This window comes from Chiloscyllium punctatum, chromosome 1, assembly GCF_047496795.1.
Source record: "Chiloscyllium punctatum isolate Juve2018m chromosome 1, sChiPun1.3, whole genome shotgun sequence".
Classification (NCBI taxonomy): domain Eukaryota; kingdom Metazoa; phylum Chordata; class Chondrichthyes; order Orectolobiformes; family Hemiscylliidae; genus Chiloscyllium; species Chiloscyllium punctatum.
In genome coordinates, this window is record NC_092739.1 from 112271060 (window position 1) to 112285513 (window position 14454).

At 40.7% G+C, this 14454-nt stretch overlaps 1 protein-coding gene across 3 annotated transcripts in view; it reads right to left on the reverse strand.

Annotated features, from left to right (window-relative positions):
* Window positions 1-14237, reverse strand: part of taf1c (TATA-box binding protein associated factor, RNA polymerase I subunit C) — a 48871-nt gene extending 34634 nt beyond the window's left edge. For 2 of the 3 annotated variants that reach the window (XM_072572176.1, XM_072572167.1), the window contains exons 1-6: window positions 14066-14237; window positions 12111-12207; window positions 3344-3453; window positions 2785-2880; window positions 2267-2337; window positions 1388-1635 (exon numbers count right to left, since the gene is read on the reverse strand). In XM_072572176.1, coding sequence (XP_072428277.1) covers window positions 1388-1635; window positions 2267-2337; window positions 2785-2880; window positions 3344-3453; window positions 12111-12207; window positions 14066-14203 — 760 coding nt within the window. In that variant the 5' untranslated portion in view covers window positions 14204-14237. Of the gene's footprint in view, window positions 1-1387; window positions 1636-2266; window positions 2338-2784; window positions 2881-3343; window positions 3454-12110; window positions 12208-14065 lie in introns of those variants that run through there. The other variant, XM_072572182.1, reaches the window with a different exon arrangement.
* Window positions 14238-14454: the final 217 nt, after the last annotated feature.

Here is a 14454-nt window from a genome sequence, read left to right on the forward strand (position 1 = left end):
CCTCAAATTCGTGTTATAAAAGAACAACCTGTATTCTGTATTCTGCTGCCCTGATACATTTTATAAAGGTACAATCCACCTGTACAGCATGCAAAACATCGTATTTCACTATCACGGTACATGTGACAACAATAAAATCAATAAAGTTCTCTTTCTGTATACCTTGCTTTCATACCTTAAGCCACTTTTAAAATTTAACTTCTAGACAAAGCTTCTGACCATCTAATCTTACATGCCACGGTGTGGCTTGGTGTCAAATTTTGTTTGATAACATTCCTCTGAAGGAACTTGGGGCTTTACTTTGTTAAAGGCACTATAAAAACACATGTTGTTACTGTTATTTTAGTATCTTTGTAGATCAGAACCTGGATCTCTTTATCACTTGTACACACAAGGAGGAACAAGAGACTTGCTAAACATGATGGGCAGAAGCTTAAGAGATAGATTAATAGATTGCTTAGTACTTTATTTATGGTGGATCATTAACATTAATTTTCTTCACATTTTAATCAAGGGTCATTCCAGTATCTAAAAATTTGGGAACTAAAACAAAGATTATTCAACATTTATAAAAATCCTCATTATCAAACATTTCTCCAGAATAGCACAAAAATATCTATCATGTGATAGCAAACAATAAAAGCGAGCTCTCTTTTAATAAAGAAGTGTAGTTGTAAAAAGGATCAGTCATGATTCCAGTATTGGTAAAACAAGCTCAAAAAGAACAGGAATAGAAGTGTCAGCTTGTGTTCCTAATATTAAATGCTAGAGTCCTGCTGGCATGGAACAAAGAAAACTCAGATTCCAACTTTAACAGAATTTTCAGTGTTTGCTTTGAAATGCTATGTGGACAGTTTCTATTTATGTGTACAGCCTCAAAAAAAAAATAAGCTTCACCCATGTGAGGAAAGGTCATTTTACAAAAAGAAATTATTCACAGGATGGGAGTCTTCCTTGCGAGGGCAGCATTTATTGTACATCCCAACTTGAAAAGGAGACGGTAAGCCACCTTCTTAAACCTCTGCAATCCAGGTGCTGTAGTTATACCCACAGTGCCTGTGAGAAGGGAGTCAGGACTTTGACTAGCAGCAAGAGAACAACAGTGGTATAGGTGCAGGTCAGAATGGCCCGTAGCTTGGAGAGGAGCTCATTCCCACGCACATTCTACTTTTATTCCTTTAGGTAGCAAGTCATTGGAGTTGAGTATATTGCTCTCATTAAGAAAATATTTAAATATATTTCACTACTTATAACTGTGGAAGCATTGGGTGAAGTGGTGAAAGATAACCAGGATGCCTCAAATGTGGTATGGATTTGTGTTATGAAATGTGTAAAATGCAATCCCCAACAAACTATCAAAAACAAATGAAGTTTACCCAAAGGATACTGAGTATACTCATGGACTCGTTGCCAGGATAGATCAGGCATCCTTCTTCTAAACTGGCTTCTTTGGAGAAAGGACAGTATACCAAAGCACCACCAGTGGCAGACTGATCAAACAGAAGTTTATTTCTTTGAATCTTCATTTCTTCATGAATGTTTTCTGCCAACAAGCTTGGTGGAATATCAAAAATACACTCCCGCAACAACGTATTTAAAAGTCTTGCTTGCATACTTCGACAAGAAAGTGGGCACCTATAAAAATTATGAAGTGCATAAACAGAAGAATGTGAAATAATCAACTATACATTTTTGCAGGTCCTAATATTTACATGCAGTAGGACATGCAATACAATGTTACAATTATACTTAGCCATATATTACTTTTCAAACAACTTTGGTCAATTCTTAAAAGAACCTAGATCAAAGCCCATTCTGAATATTGATTTTCATATTTAGAAAATCTAATCCTCTAACTCAGCAAATGCAATTTAAATGTTCATACATACCTAAAAAATTCAATACTCAAAGGCTATCATTTAGAGCTAATGTATACTGCATGTTTACTTTTTACATTACTCTGAATTTTGTTAAAATGAATTTGATGATATCAGTAAAATGTAACCCGGGCAAATCATTCAGCATATCTGGCAAGAGATCTCTTTTTCTAGAAACCAACATTACAATATGTATCAAAAACAGAAATTCCTGAAGAAACTCAGGTCTGGTAGTATCTGTGCAGAGAAAAGTTAATATTTCAGGTCTTGTGACCCTTCTCCAGAACTACTAAAATGTGGTATATATCCTGAAGATTGGGGGATGGGAAAATTTTAATTTTTTTCACAACATGTATTCTGAACAGGATATAAATTCTAGTGCCACTTACTCGTTTTGCTTTACTTGCTCTGTGAACGCCCTCAGATGTCTTACACTTATTGTGGTCTGTCTTGCTTTTCCCTTGAAAGAAGGACATTGTGATGACAAAAGTTTTTAATTTCCAAGCTCTCTGTACTTACTATATTAAGCATATAAGGTCTAACAGACTAAAGCTGTTCAAATTTGGTGTGGTCCATAACACCAAGATAGCTGAAGAATAACAGGAGATGTAGGCTACAGAGGCTGAAATGCCAAAACTAGTCAAACCACAGAGCCAGACTGGTCATAGTATTAAAGCCTACAGTATGTAACTGATGTAGGTTCAAGGTTTGGTCAGATCAATGGGCTTCCCAATCCTGACCAATCTGTTCTTGCCTAATAGCCAAATACATACTTTCAGACTTACAACCTTGTGTAAGTACAGCAGGAACAAAAATAAATCATACAATTCATTTTGTTCACCATGAAATTGTTATAATTTTATTAAATTCTTGTAATCACTTTACAAAAAGCAAAACCAATCCTTACCCTGAGGGGATATTCTCCAAAATAGAAGTGCTCCTCCAGAAGTTTGCCCATTGAACTGAAGGCATCATTACGGTGATCAAGAAAGAAATTAGCCATCTTCAAAATTATGAAAAGCAAGTTGATAGAGGATAAACAAATTTGCATAACAGAAGCAACCCAAATTGTTATACCTCTCCTGCTCATCAACTAGTTTATAGATTGTTTTACATTATGCCATTCCTTTAGCATGTTGCAACTATCACACCACATTCCAGTAAATAAACAAACTAACTCATGTGCCTGCGCTAAAATATTTTAATAGAATGGAATATCAAATTTTGTGATATGAATGCATCATAACTCAAACCAAATAATAAAGCCATTTATCACAAAAAGATCCATATAGCCTTTATTAATAGAAATTGAAACAGGTGCAGATTTAACACAGACCATCACTGGTTAATTATCATGAGATTGAAGGGTCATAGAGAATCATGGTTTTTATAATGAATTATAGAAAAATGTTCTTCAATTTCTGAACTATATCTCAACGTAAAATAAAACGTTTCATGCAACATACCTGTTCCGTGAAATTAAGTGCACCCATTGCCATATCATCTCTTCCTCCAGTTGTCATTAGCCTCCCAGTATAAGTTAGATCTTCCAGGCTTGTTGGCTGAAACTTGCAAACTTAAGTGGAAAGAGAAAATACCGAGTTTCGGAATAAACAACAGGAAAAAATACATAAAGAAATTTGACTTTCCATCAGAGGTCACTACATGAACAAAATATCTTTAAAAGGAAATTGAAATTTAAAAAGTAATAGAGCATTTAAACTACTTTTTGTTTAACTAAGTGCTTATTTCATGGATAGCAAAATGATAATAAGACCATATTGAGAATGTGTATAGGGTATGAGCAGGTAGGGAAAGAGTTAAGTTTTGAGTTTTGTGAAACAAAAGGTCAGATCAGATAAGAACTCATAATAAACAATGAGGTGCTGGAGGGACAGGTAGTGGGCTGACAAGGTGGAAAAGCATTCATTATGTAAAACTATTTAACAAGATCAAGAAGCATTTGGCATGTAAAGTCATTTAACAAGATGAAAAGTATTCATTACGTGAAGCGATCTATTCATTGTGTAACAACAGATGGCTTAATCTTTACTATTGACACTCGCTGATTGTAGTGGCCACCCAATGAATATATATATTGCCTTACCTGGATGCTCCTCCCTGCAAGTGACTATATTACTCATTAAGAAACTGCTGCTCGAGAGAAGACATGTTCTCTGTGCACGTGGGCGATCGTTCTCTCTCCCTTCAGGGCCCAGTATAAAAATGAAGGAGGTAAAACTATACTGTGTCTCTGAGCGTTTTGCTTCGACTGAGACAGGAAAGGGACATTATGATGTCGGACCAGAAACAGGCCTTTTAGCCATTGAATCTGTTCTGCCACTCATGAGATCATGGCTCATCTATCAATCCTCAGCTCCATTTTACCATCTTATCCCCAATTTCACTCAATTCCCTTACAGATTAAGTATATTCAAGGTTGAGACAGACAGATTGCTACTGACCCAGCTCTGACTGTGCTCTGTGGTAGAGAATTCCAGATTGACTATCCTCTGAGAGAAGAAAATTTCTCATCTTGGTAAGATTAGGGAGAGGTAGGTTGATATTCTAGGGCATGTCAATATTAAGGAAGTAGTGGTGTTAGATGTCTCGAAAAATATTAAAGTAGATAAGCCCCCAGGGCCTGATGGGCTCGATCCCAAGATCTGACAGGATCAGAGGTTGAGGGATGACCTGATAGAAATATATAAAATTATGAGAGGAATGGATAGGGTGGATAGTCGGTGTCTTTTCCCAGGGTGGTAATGTCAAATACTAGGCTTTGGGTGAAAAAGAGAAAGCTTTCTTTTTAAACAGAAGCTGTACCTGCCTAAAACATGCATCCAGAGAAAGTGGTTGAAGCAAGTATGATAGCAACGTTGAGGCATTTAGACAGACACATGATCAGGCAGAGAATAGAGGGATGCAGAAAATGTGTACAGATGGGATTAGTTTAAAATGGCATCATGGTCAGGCCAAATGGCCTGTTCCAGTCCTGGACTGTTCTATGTTCCATCTCTACTTTCATGGTTGACCGCTTACTCTGAAATTATGCACTCTGGTTCTAGACTCTTCCACAGGGGATACAATCTTTTTGCATCTACCATGTATGTTTCGAGGTCACTTCCATTATTCAAAATTCTAATGACTACAAGTCCAACCTACTCATCTCTCCTCGTAAGTCAATCCCTCCTAACCTAGAATCAACCTGGTGAAGTTTCTCTGGACTGCCTCCAATCTTTCCTTAGATAAAGGGACTAAAATTATTCATGGTAATCCAGGTCTCTCTGCCTAGAGCTTTAGCAACATCTCCCTATTTTATACTCCAATCTCTTTCAAATAAAGGCCATCTATTTGCCTTCCCTATTATCTGGTGAACTTGGATCATGTAGAGTGAACACACTTTTATGAAAGAAAATTTGAAGTTTTTTAAAGTGTATAAAGTGGGTAGATAATGGAGAATCAGTGGATGTTGTATATTTGGATTTTCAAAAGTCATTTACCAACAATAGGTTATTATGCAAAGTTAGGGTTTCTGGGATTTGGGGCAATATACTTGCATTCTTCGAAGACTGGTCAATAGACAGAAAACAACATAGGAACAAATGAGCTGCTTACAGAATACAGACAGTAATTAGTGGAATGCTTCAAGGATTGGTACTTCGGTCTAAATTATTGGGTGTTAACCATGACTCAGTTGGCAGCTGTGGGTTTAATTCGTGTTCCCTGAACAGAGGAAAGGTGTCACTTCAGCGCAGTACAGAGGCAACATTGCACCTTTGGAGGTGCAATTTTTAAGAAAGGAATGATGCCAAGGTTCTGTGTACCCTCTCAGGTACATATTTGAAATAATGTCATGGAACATTTTCATAAGAATGAGGGAGTTATCCCCAGTGTTCTGGCCAATATTGATCCCTCTATCGACATCACAAAACAGAATCAGGTCATTATGATTTCCGGTATAAAGGGATTACAAGCAAAAGTTCAACAGGTTGGCACTCTACTCACTGGAGTTGAGAAGAATCAGAGGTGATTGCATTCTAATTCTAGACTCCCCCAAAAGGCAAAGTCGCAGAATTAAAGAGCACTAATTTAAGACTGCAATGAGGCAGAGTCTTTGGAATTCCTTGCCCCAGAGACCTGTGGGAGAAGAGTTCTTGTGTATATTTGAAGCTGATTTAGATTCTTGATCAGTAGGTGAATCAAGGATTACGGGAAAGTGGACAGGAAAGTGGACATGAGGAGTGTCAAAGCAGCCATGATCCTACTGAGTGGCAGAGCAGGTTCGAGGGGTCAAATAGCCTACTCCTACTCCTGTTCCCATTTTGTATGGTCTTATTCCTAAATTGCTGTCACTGGGATTAGCTGAGCACAAATTAGCTGCCATGTTTCTATATTACAACAACATCTGCACTTCAAAAAGTACTTAATTGACTGCAAAGGACATTGGAATATTCAGCGGTTATCGAAAATGCTACATCAATGGAACTCTCTCTTCTTTTTACAATCTATGCCAATGACTTACATGAGCAGTCCAAGTGTAATTTATCTAAGATTGCTGGGAAAGTAAGCTCTGAAGAAGATATAAAGATCAAGATGGTGGCAAATGGAGTATAACATGGCTGTGTTTTGTCACCCACTTTGATAGGAACAAGAGAAATCAAAAAGATAATTTTTTGGTGGGTAAGGCACTGGCAAATATTTGATTTGTGTGGTTTACTACACTAGCTTTTCCATGAGGCACTGGTTGGTACATTGAGATATAGTGAGGACTGCAGAGAGTAGATGAGTGTGGCACTGGAAAAACCACGTCAGGGGGAATCTAAGGAGCAGGAGTTGTCATTTCAAGCAGGAGCCCTGATGAAGGGTACTGCCTGAAATGTCAACTCTCCTGCTTCTCAGATGCTGCCTGGCTTGCTGTGTTTTTCCCAGTGCCACATTCTATCTACATTGGTCATACATTGCTGACTTGATCCAATTCACAGCAACATGATCACATCCATCTTTGCAACACCAGAAACAGCTGAGTCTTGGTAAGTATTGAAGCTTATTCATTCCATATTATGGGTCTCTGCACAGATTGAAGCAGCCACATACAAAGGTGACTGTCAGGATAAAAGCAGTGTTGGGTACATTTTTTCAACTCTTATTAGAATTGTATATCGCGTTTCTGTGAATAGAGTCCATTTTCAATGTATGGACAATGAAGATTACTACTCAAGCAATCGTCACAGCACAGCAGCAGGTATGACGAAGATATCCGCCGTGTACGGCAACACAAAGAACAACTTGCACCCGATGACCAGGATCTTACCCCAAATGGACAGGGAGCACTGCTCACATCTAGTTTTTGTTTCACCATATAGCTATCTGCTCTTTTCAAAGAAATGTACTTCTAACCACAAGTTCCTCATGGAGTGGTCTGCATATAACATCTGAGGCCCTGCAGGAAAAGGAGATAGTAAATTCTGTTTGATGGTTCCTCGAGATGACTCAAAAACTTTTGGCAAAATGCCTCATCTCCAGATTTTTCAAACAATCAGCAAGAAATAGCTGGTTGGTGGTGAGAAAGGCCCTCCCACTTCACATACCACCTTCAGGGTGGCTGAAATGGGGAAGATCCTATTGGATGGAAAATGCCTCTATAAAGAAGGTCTCCTGCAGGGAGGCAGTGATTTGATGAAGCTTCATCACAAGCAGGACAATGATGTTGTTCCCAGAATGTGCACGGAGACAAACAGTATGTACAGCCATAGAGTCATCAACTCAGTGAAAGATGCTCTTTGGTCAGTTTAAAACTTGCTAGCCTTCCAGTGCAAGGAGCAGTCCTCCAAGTGTTGCAGACTGGCACATTCCAACATTCACATGCTAAGGGACCCAGTAGAACTTGGGGCAGCTGCCATACAGGTGCATTGAGGAAATAACACAGTTCAAGGCCTTTCAGTTATAGTATAATGTGTAGAACCAGTCAGGTTAGATGCATCACATGGAAAATATATTGTAAATATCTATAGTGCTGCAACTGTATTGAGGCATCTGTTTGCAACATATTGTAGGGAAAAATTTTTAATTTTACTGCGCTTTGCTCAACTTGAAGTGTTTTGAATATACATTTAAAATGCTGTGAATATTTTTGGAAAAAGATAGATTTGTGTGCCTTTGCATATGAATTGTTGAAAATTAACAGAAGTACAGTAAGGAATTAAAAAGAAATAAGATCCTTAGTTTTATATGGAAGGCTCTGCAATAAAGTATTGCTGCAATTATATGGGGCTTGAGGGATTGTAGTTCAGAGGACTTATGCTGGAAACGTTGATTCTCCTGCTCCTCAGATGCTGCCTGACCTGCTGTGCTTTTTCAGCACCACACTCTCGACTATTCATGTACCCACCTAGATATCTTTTAAATACTTTAATTATATCCACCTCCAACACTTCCTCAGGCTGCTCATTTTGTACACGCACCACCCTCCACGTGAAAATGTTGTCCCTCAGGTCTCTTTTAAATCTTTCCCCTCACAACTTAAAACTATGCCTTCAAGTTTGGGTCTCCCCTACCTTGCAAAAATGGTGGATGGGAGAGAATCGTGGTAGTAATTGCTGCTCCTTTTTTTGAGGGCTTTTTTTCCAATGCTGGAAGTAATTTCCTTACTTTCTTGGAGCAATAATTACTGTTTTTATAAAGTTTGCATTTTTTGAAACTTTTAAGAAGAAAACCAAAAACAATGATACCTTAAATGGGAGGAAATAGAGAGAGAGTCGGAGACGAACTTTCAGGATAGCGACCACGTGGAGAGGGTGAAGGGCTGAGGCAGTACGGTGGCTCAGTAGTTAGCACTGCTGCCTCACAACACCAGGTACGTGGGTTCAATTCCCACCACAACCACCCGTGTGGAGTTTGCACATTCTCCCCGTGTCTGCATGGGTTTCCTCCCACGATCCAAAGATGTGCAGGTCAGGTGAATTGGCCATGTTAAATTGCCCATAATGTTAGGTGCATTAGTCGGGGTAAATATAGGGTAGGGGAATGGATCTGGGTGCATTACTCTTCAGAGGGTCGGTGTGGACTTGTTGGGCCGAAGGGCCTGTTTCCATACTGTAGGGAATCTAAACCAAACAGAAGTAGCAGTGCACTTTCACAGCTGACTAATTGCAAACATTTGGTCAGAAGATCATTGAAAAACAACATCAATTAGAGTGTACAACCATTGTTCCATCTAATCTTTGCTGCTACACTGTTGTTCCGTTGGATTCTGAAGTTGCTGCCGTGCACAAACCTTGGAGGTTTACACGACAAAAAGAAAATAAACTGAGCACAGGTACAATTCTAAAGGGGGTGCAGCAGCATTCCATTTGCAATTCCACTGTCAATGAATTTCGGGGACAATAACGTTAAACTCGCCTTCCATTACATTTGCCTCTGTATCCATTTGTTTGTGCAAGAGTCTTTTCCTTTAACCTACCTCCAATACTGTCCACCTAGATCCTACCCTCTGGCCTCTACATGCACTCAACCTGTTCATTGAGAACTGTTCATGTGACGTGGCATCTTAATTTCTCTACCCACTCACCTATTCAAAGCTTTCTGCCTCTGAATTGACAACACACCATGCTCCTCAAAGAAAAAAGGCCTGAAGAGTCAACATTCACAACACCGTCCTCTGCCTGGCTGAGCTCATCCTCATTTTCAGCAACTTCTCCTTTTACTTCAGATCAAAGGGGTAGCCATGGATACACACATGAACCTCTGTTACACCTGTTATGGTATACATGCAACATTCCTTATTCCATTCCTACTCAGGTTACTCCCCACAACTGCTTCTGTTTCTCATGCAGAATTGTAAAATGTTAACAATTTTGCTTTTAATTTCCACATGCTCTCACATTCAACTGGTCCATCTGACTCCTCCTTTCCCTTTCTTGACATCTGTTTCCATTTCCTAGGATCGGTTGACCACTGATATCCACTACAAACCCACTGGCTTCTACAGTTACCTGGACTATAAAACCTCACACCGTGCTTCTTCTAAAGACTCTATTCCATTGTCCCAATTTCTCTGTCTCTCACATCTCTTTTGATGATGCTACCTTCTGCAGAGTGGGGGGAGGGCCTCAGAAACGTCCACCTTTTGCCTCAGCCAAGAATTCCCCACCACGTGGTTGGTAATAAATGGGGGAGATATACATTGGGGTGTCAAAACGCATACTGGGTAGGTCCTTTGCAGAATACCTACACTCTATCCACAAAAATGACCCCAAGGTTGCAATTGCCTGCCTCTTCAATACACCACTATGTTCCCTAGCCAACATTTCTGTCTTGGGCTTGCTGCAGTGTTTCAGCAAGGGTCAGCGCAGGCTGGAGGAACATCTCATTTCCGGCTTGATAACTCTGTGGTCTTCAGGGCTCAATATAGAGTTCAATAATTTGAGAGCCTGATCACTTTCCTCCATTAACTTTATCCACCCCCCCAATCCAGTCATCACATGGGCTGCTTTCAGTACAGCCAACCCATTTCCACCTAATTATGATCCCTGTGATCACGTTTTCTTTATTCCTAGCATATTATCATCCATTCCTTTGTCTGCCCAATTGTCATCCTGTCTCTTCGAGCTCATTTCTTTATTCCATCTCCCTATCTTCAGTGTATTTGCCACTACTTCCTTGCTATTATTGATACTGAAGAACAGACACTGGACTTGAAACGTTAACTCTGCTTTCTCTCCATATATGCTGCAAGTCCTAATCAGTTTCTCCAGCAATTTGTATTTTTAGAACATAATACCCAAGTTAAGGTTTGCATTGCAGATCACTGACCTTTTTGTTTCTCATTATGATGAAAGGCTGTCAGTCTGAAATCAACTCAACCTTTTGATCCAGGTACCTGACCATAGAGTCATAGAGATGTACAGCATGGAAACAGACCCTTCGGTCCAACCCGTCCATATATCCCAACCCAATCTAGTCCCACCTGCCAGCACCTGGCCCATATCCCTCCAAACCCTTCCTATTCATATACCCATCCGAATGCCTCTTAAATGTTGCAATTGTACCAGCCTCCACCACTTCCTCTGGCAGCTCATTCCACACACGTACCACCCTCTGTGTGAAAATATTGCCCCTTAGGTCTCTTTTACATCTTTCCCCTCTCACCCTAAACCTATGCTCTCTAGTTCTGGACTCCCCGACTTAAGGAAAAATACTTTGCCTATTTATCCTATCCATGCCCCTCATAATTTTGTAAACCTCTATAAGGTCACCCTTCAGCCTCCGGCGCTCCAGAGAAAACAACCCAAGCCTGTTCAGCCTCTCCCGATAGCTCAAATCCTCCAATCCTGGCAACATCCTTATAAATCTTTTCTGAACCCTTTCAAGTTTCACAACATCTTTCCGATAGGAAGGAGACCAGAATTGCACACAATATTCCAACAGTGGCCTAACCAATGTCCTGTACAGCCGCAACATGACCTCCCAATTCCTGTACTCAATAGTCTGACCAATAAAAGAAAGCATACCAAACACCTTCTTCACTATCCTATCTAACTGTGACTCCACTTTCAAGGAGCTATGAACCTGCACTCCAAGGTCTCTTTGTTCAGCAACACTTCCTAGGACCTTACCATTAAGTGTATAAGTCCTGCTAAGATTTGCTTTCCCAAACTACAGCACCTCACATTTATCTGAATTAAACTCCATCTGCCACTTCTCAGCCTATTGACCCATCTGGTCAAGATCCTGTTGTAATCTGAGGGAGCCCTCTTCGCTGTCCACTACACCTGGTGTCTTCTGCAAACTTACTAACTGTACCTCTTATGCTCACATCCAAATCATTTATGTAAATGACAAAAAGTAGAGGACCCAGCACCGATCCTTGTGGCACTCCTCTGGTCAAAGGCCTCCAGTCTGAAAAACAACCTTCCATCACTACCCTCTGTCTTCTACCTTTGAGCCAGTTTGTATCCAAATGGCAGCTGAAGATTTACTCCCAAATAAACCTTGCTTTATTCCCAAATATTCAGTATCTGTTGCATCTTGCTTCTGTTCCCACTATAACCATCTTCTCACATGGTGAGAAACTGCATAGCAAATGCCTAAAGTAAAATGGTGGCGATGAAAAGATAAGCTAAATAAACTGTTTTCATGATAATGCTTTCATCCATGAGCTCTCATAAGTTTTTTACTCATACATAAAGCTACTGACAAGGTAGCTGATTAATGAAACCAACTTTGCATTACCTGTTTTGGCTGGAAGAAGTGGAAGTGCAATGGGTTCCAATGGCTCCCAACTCTCTTGCTTCAGACTTTTCAGAGCTGACCATTTTAGTTCAGTTTCCTGCAACAACAGTTGTGTGCATATATAAAGGAAACATTCAAATGGCTTGATTTAAAGAAAATGTGATTTTAAAAGATTTAAATAGTTGCTTTCTAGTGCAGAACTTGAATTTTGTGGACAAATGACATGTGGATGAAGATAGGCAAAAGTGAGGACTGCAGATGCTGGAAACCAGAGTCTAGATTAGAGTGATGCTGGAAAAGCACAGCAGGTCAGGCAGCAGAAAGCAGCTGAGGAGCCCTGATTCCTGATGAAGGGCTTTTGCCCGAAATGTCGATTTCCCTGCTCCTCGGATGCTGCCTGACCTGCAGTGCTTTTTCAGCACCACACTAATCCAGACTCATGTTGCTGAAGATGTTCATCCTGCAGTCATCAGGACAAATGCAAGAATGCAAATTTCAAATGGGTACAATAATTTATTCTACAGGAGATAACAGTGCTGACTGGTTGGAAAATCAACTTGTACGACCAAATGATTTTTAAAATTGTCTCTTTTCAACAATACAGTCTTTAGGTATAGGTGCAGAATTAGGCCATTTGACCCATCAAGGCTGCTCCACTATTCAAATATTGCTGATACATTTCTTAACCCCACTCTTCTGCCTTCTCCTGGTAACCCTTGATCCCCTTACTAATTAAGAGCCTATCTTCTCTATCTTAAATATACTCAAATGACCTAGCTTCCACGACGTTCTGTAGCAATGCGTCCCACAGATTCATCATCCTCTCACTGAAGAAATTCCTCATCTCAATTCTAAAGGGTCATCCCTTCACTCTGTGACCATTCCCTATTTTCTATAAACATGTTCTCTATGTCCACACCATTCAGGTCTCTCAGCATTCTCTAAGTTTCAATGAGATACCCTCTCATCTTTCTAAACTCCAGCAAGTACTGACCCAGAGTCCTCAACCACTCCTCACATGACAAGCCCTTCATTCCCAGGATATAAAAGACAAACTGAACTAATACTACACCCTTGAGCACTATTGCTGATACAGTAAAGTTTCACCTGATTACCTCTACATTGTATCTGAACCGCCTGAGCGGAATCTAATTTTATGAGATTTTTTTTAACTCAAAACAAATAATTGATAGATTTGTACTACCTTCTCTGCATCTACCTCTTCTCAGAAATATAATTGGGCTCTCTCCTTATTTTCACTTTCTACTACATGGGCATTTGACTCATCTTCCAACATCTATGAACATATGAAAATAGGATCAGATTATGCCTTTCTGGACTCAATCTGTTCTGCCATTTAACAAGATCTAGAACAATGTTCAATTTCCTTTCCTAACAAGAATGCATCCATTTTAAAGACATTCAATAACCCCACTTCCACCACCTTCTGAGGCAGAGAGCCTCACAACCCTACTAAAATAAAACCTTAACATCTGTCTTTAAAAAAAGTGTCCCCTATTTCTGGATTCAAGTCCACCTTGCTAAGACCATTCAGAATCTTATAAACTTTAATCAAATGACCCTTCACTCGTCATCTCTAATATGCTTAATCCATCAAGCAGCTTCACCTCCCTTGTCAACTATACCCAAAAATAAATCCTTTCCTGACATCCCATGTAGGTGCAGATGAGTTCTGTCCCTTCAGCCTCCCACACGAACATTTAAGATTTACAAAACACTCCTGCCACATGAGATGACAATTGCTGTTGCTCTAACCTAGCAAGTAGTCTTCAGTATTCACGGTGAGGTCTCACCTCCCCGGTGTTTTGCTGATTAAGCGTGTTGTAGGTGCTAAGAGCTGATGCTGCCCCTGTCCCTCCTCAAAGGGAGGAGCAGCGGCGTTTCCCGCTTAACCATCGAGAAGGATCATCCCGCTCCCGCAGTTCAACCCTCACCTGTTGGTCCCCGCTCTCCGCACAGAACGGCTGGACATGTTCATACTGCCCCCAGCCACCCAGCTCCCGAGGATTCCTGACGGAGGGGCCGGGATTGTAGAAACTGGGATACAGGGAGTAGGGGAAAGCGCTCTCCATCCGACCATCACTGACCCCACGTGGCGTCCCTCCGGAAACCCCCGCACGCGCGCTCCCTGGAGTGAGGACCGCCTTCCAACTGACTTCCGGTCTGACACGAATGAGGGCCGGAGCCTGTGCGCCAACCGCCAGGGATCCCGGCAGCTCGCGACCTCCTGTGGCTGCTCGAGTACGCCATGTTGGTGAGGGCGAGCAAACGGCCCCTGCGTTACCCAGGGCAACCAGACGCTCTCTGGCTGAAGCCGCTCGAG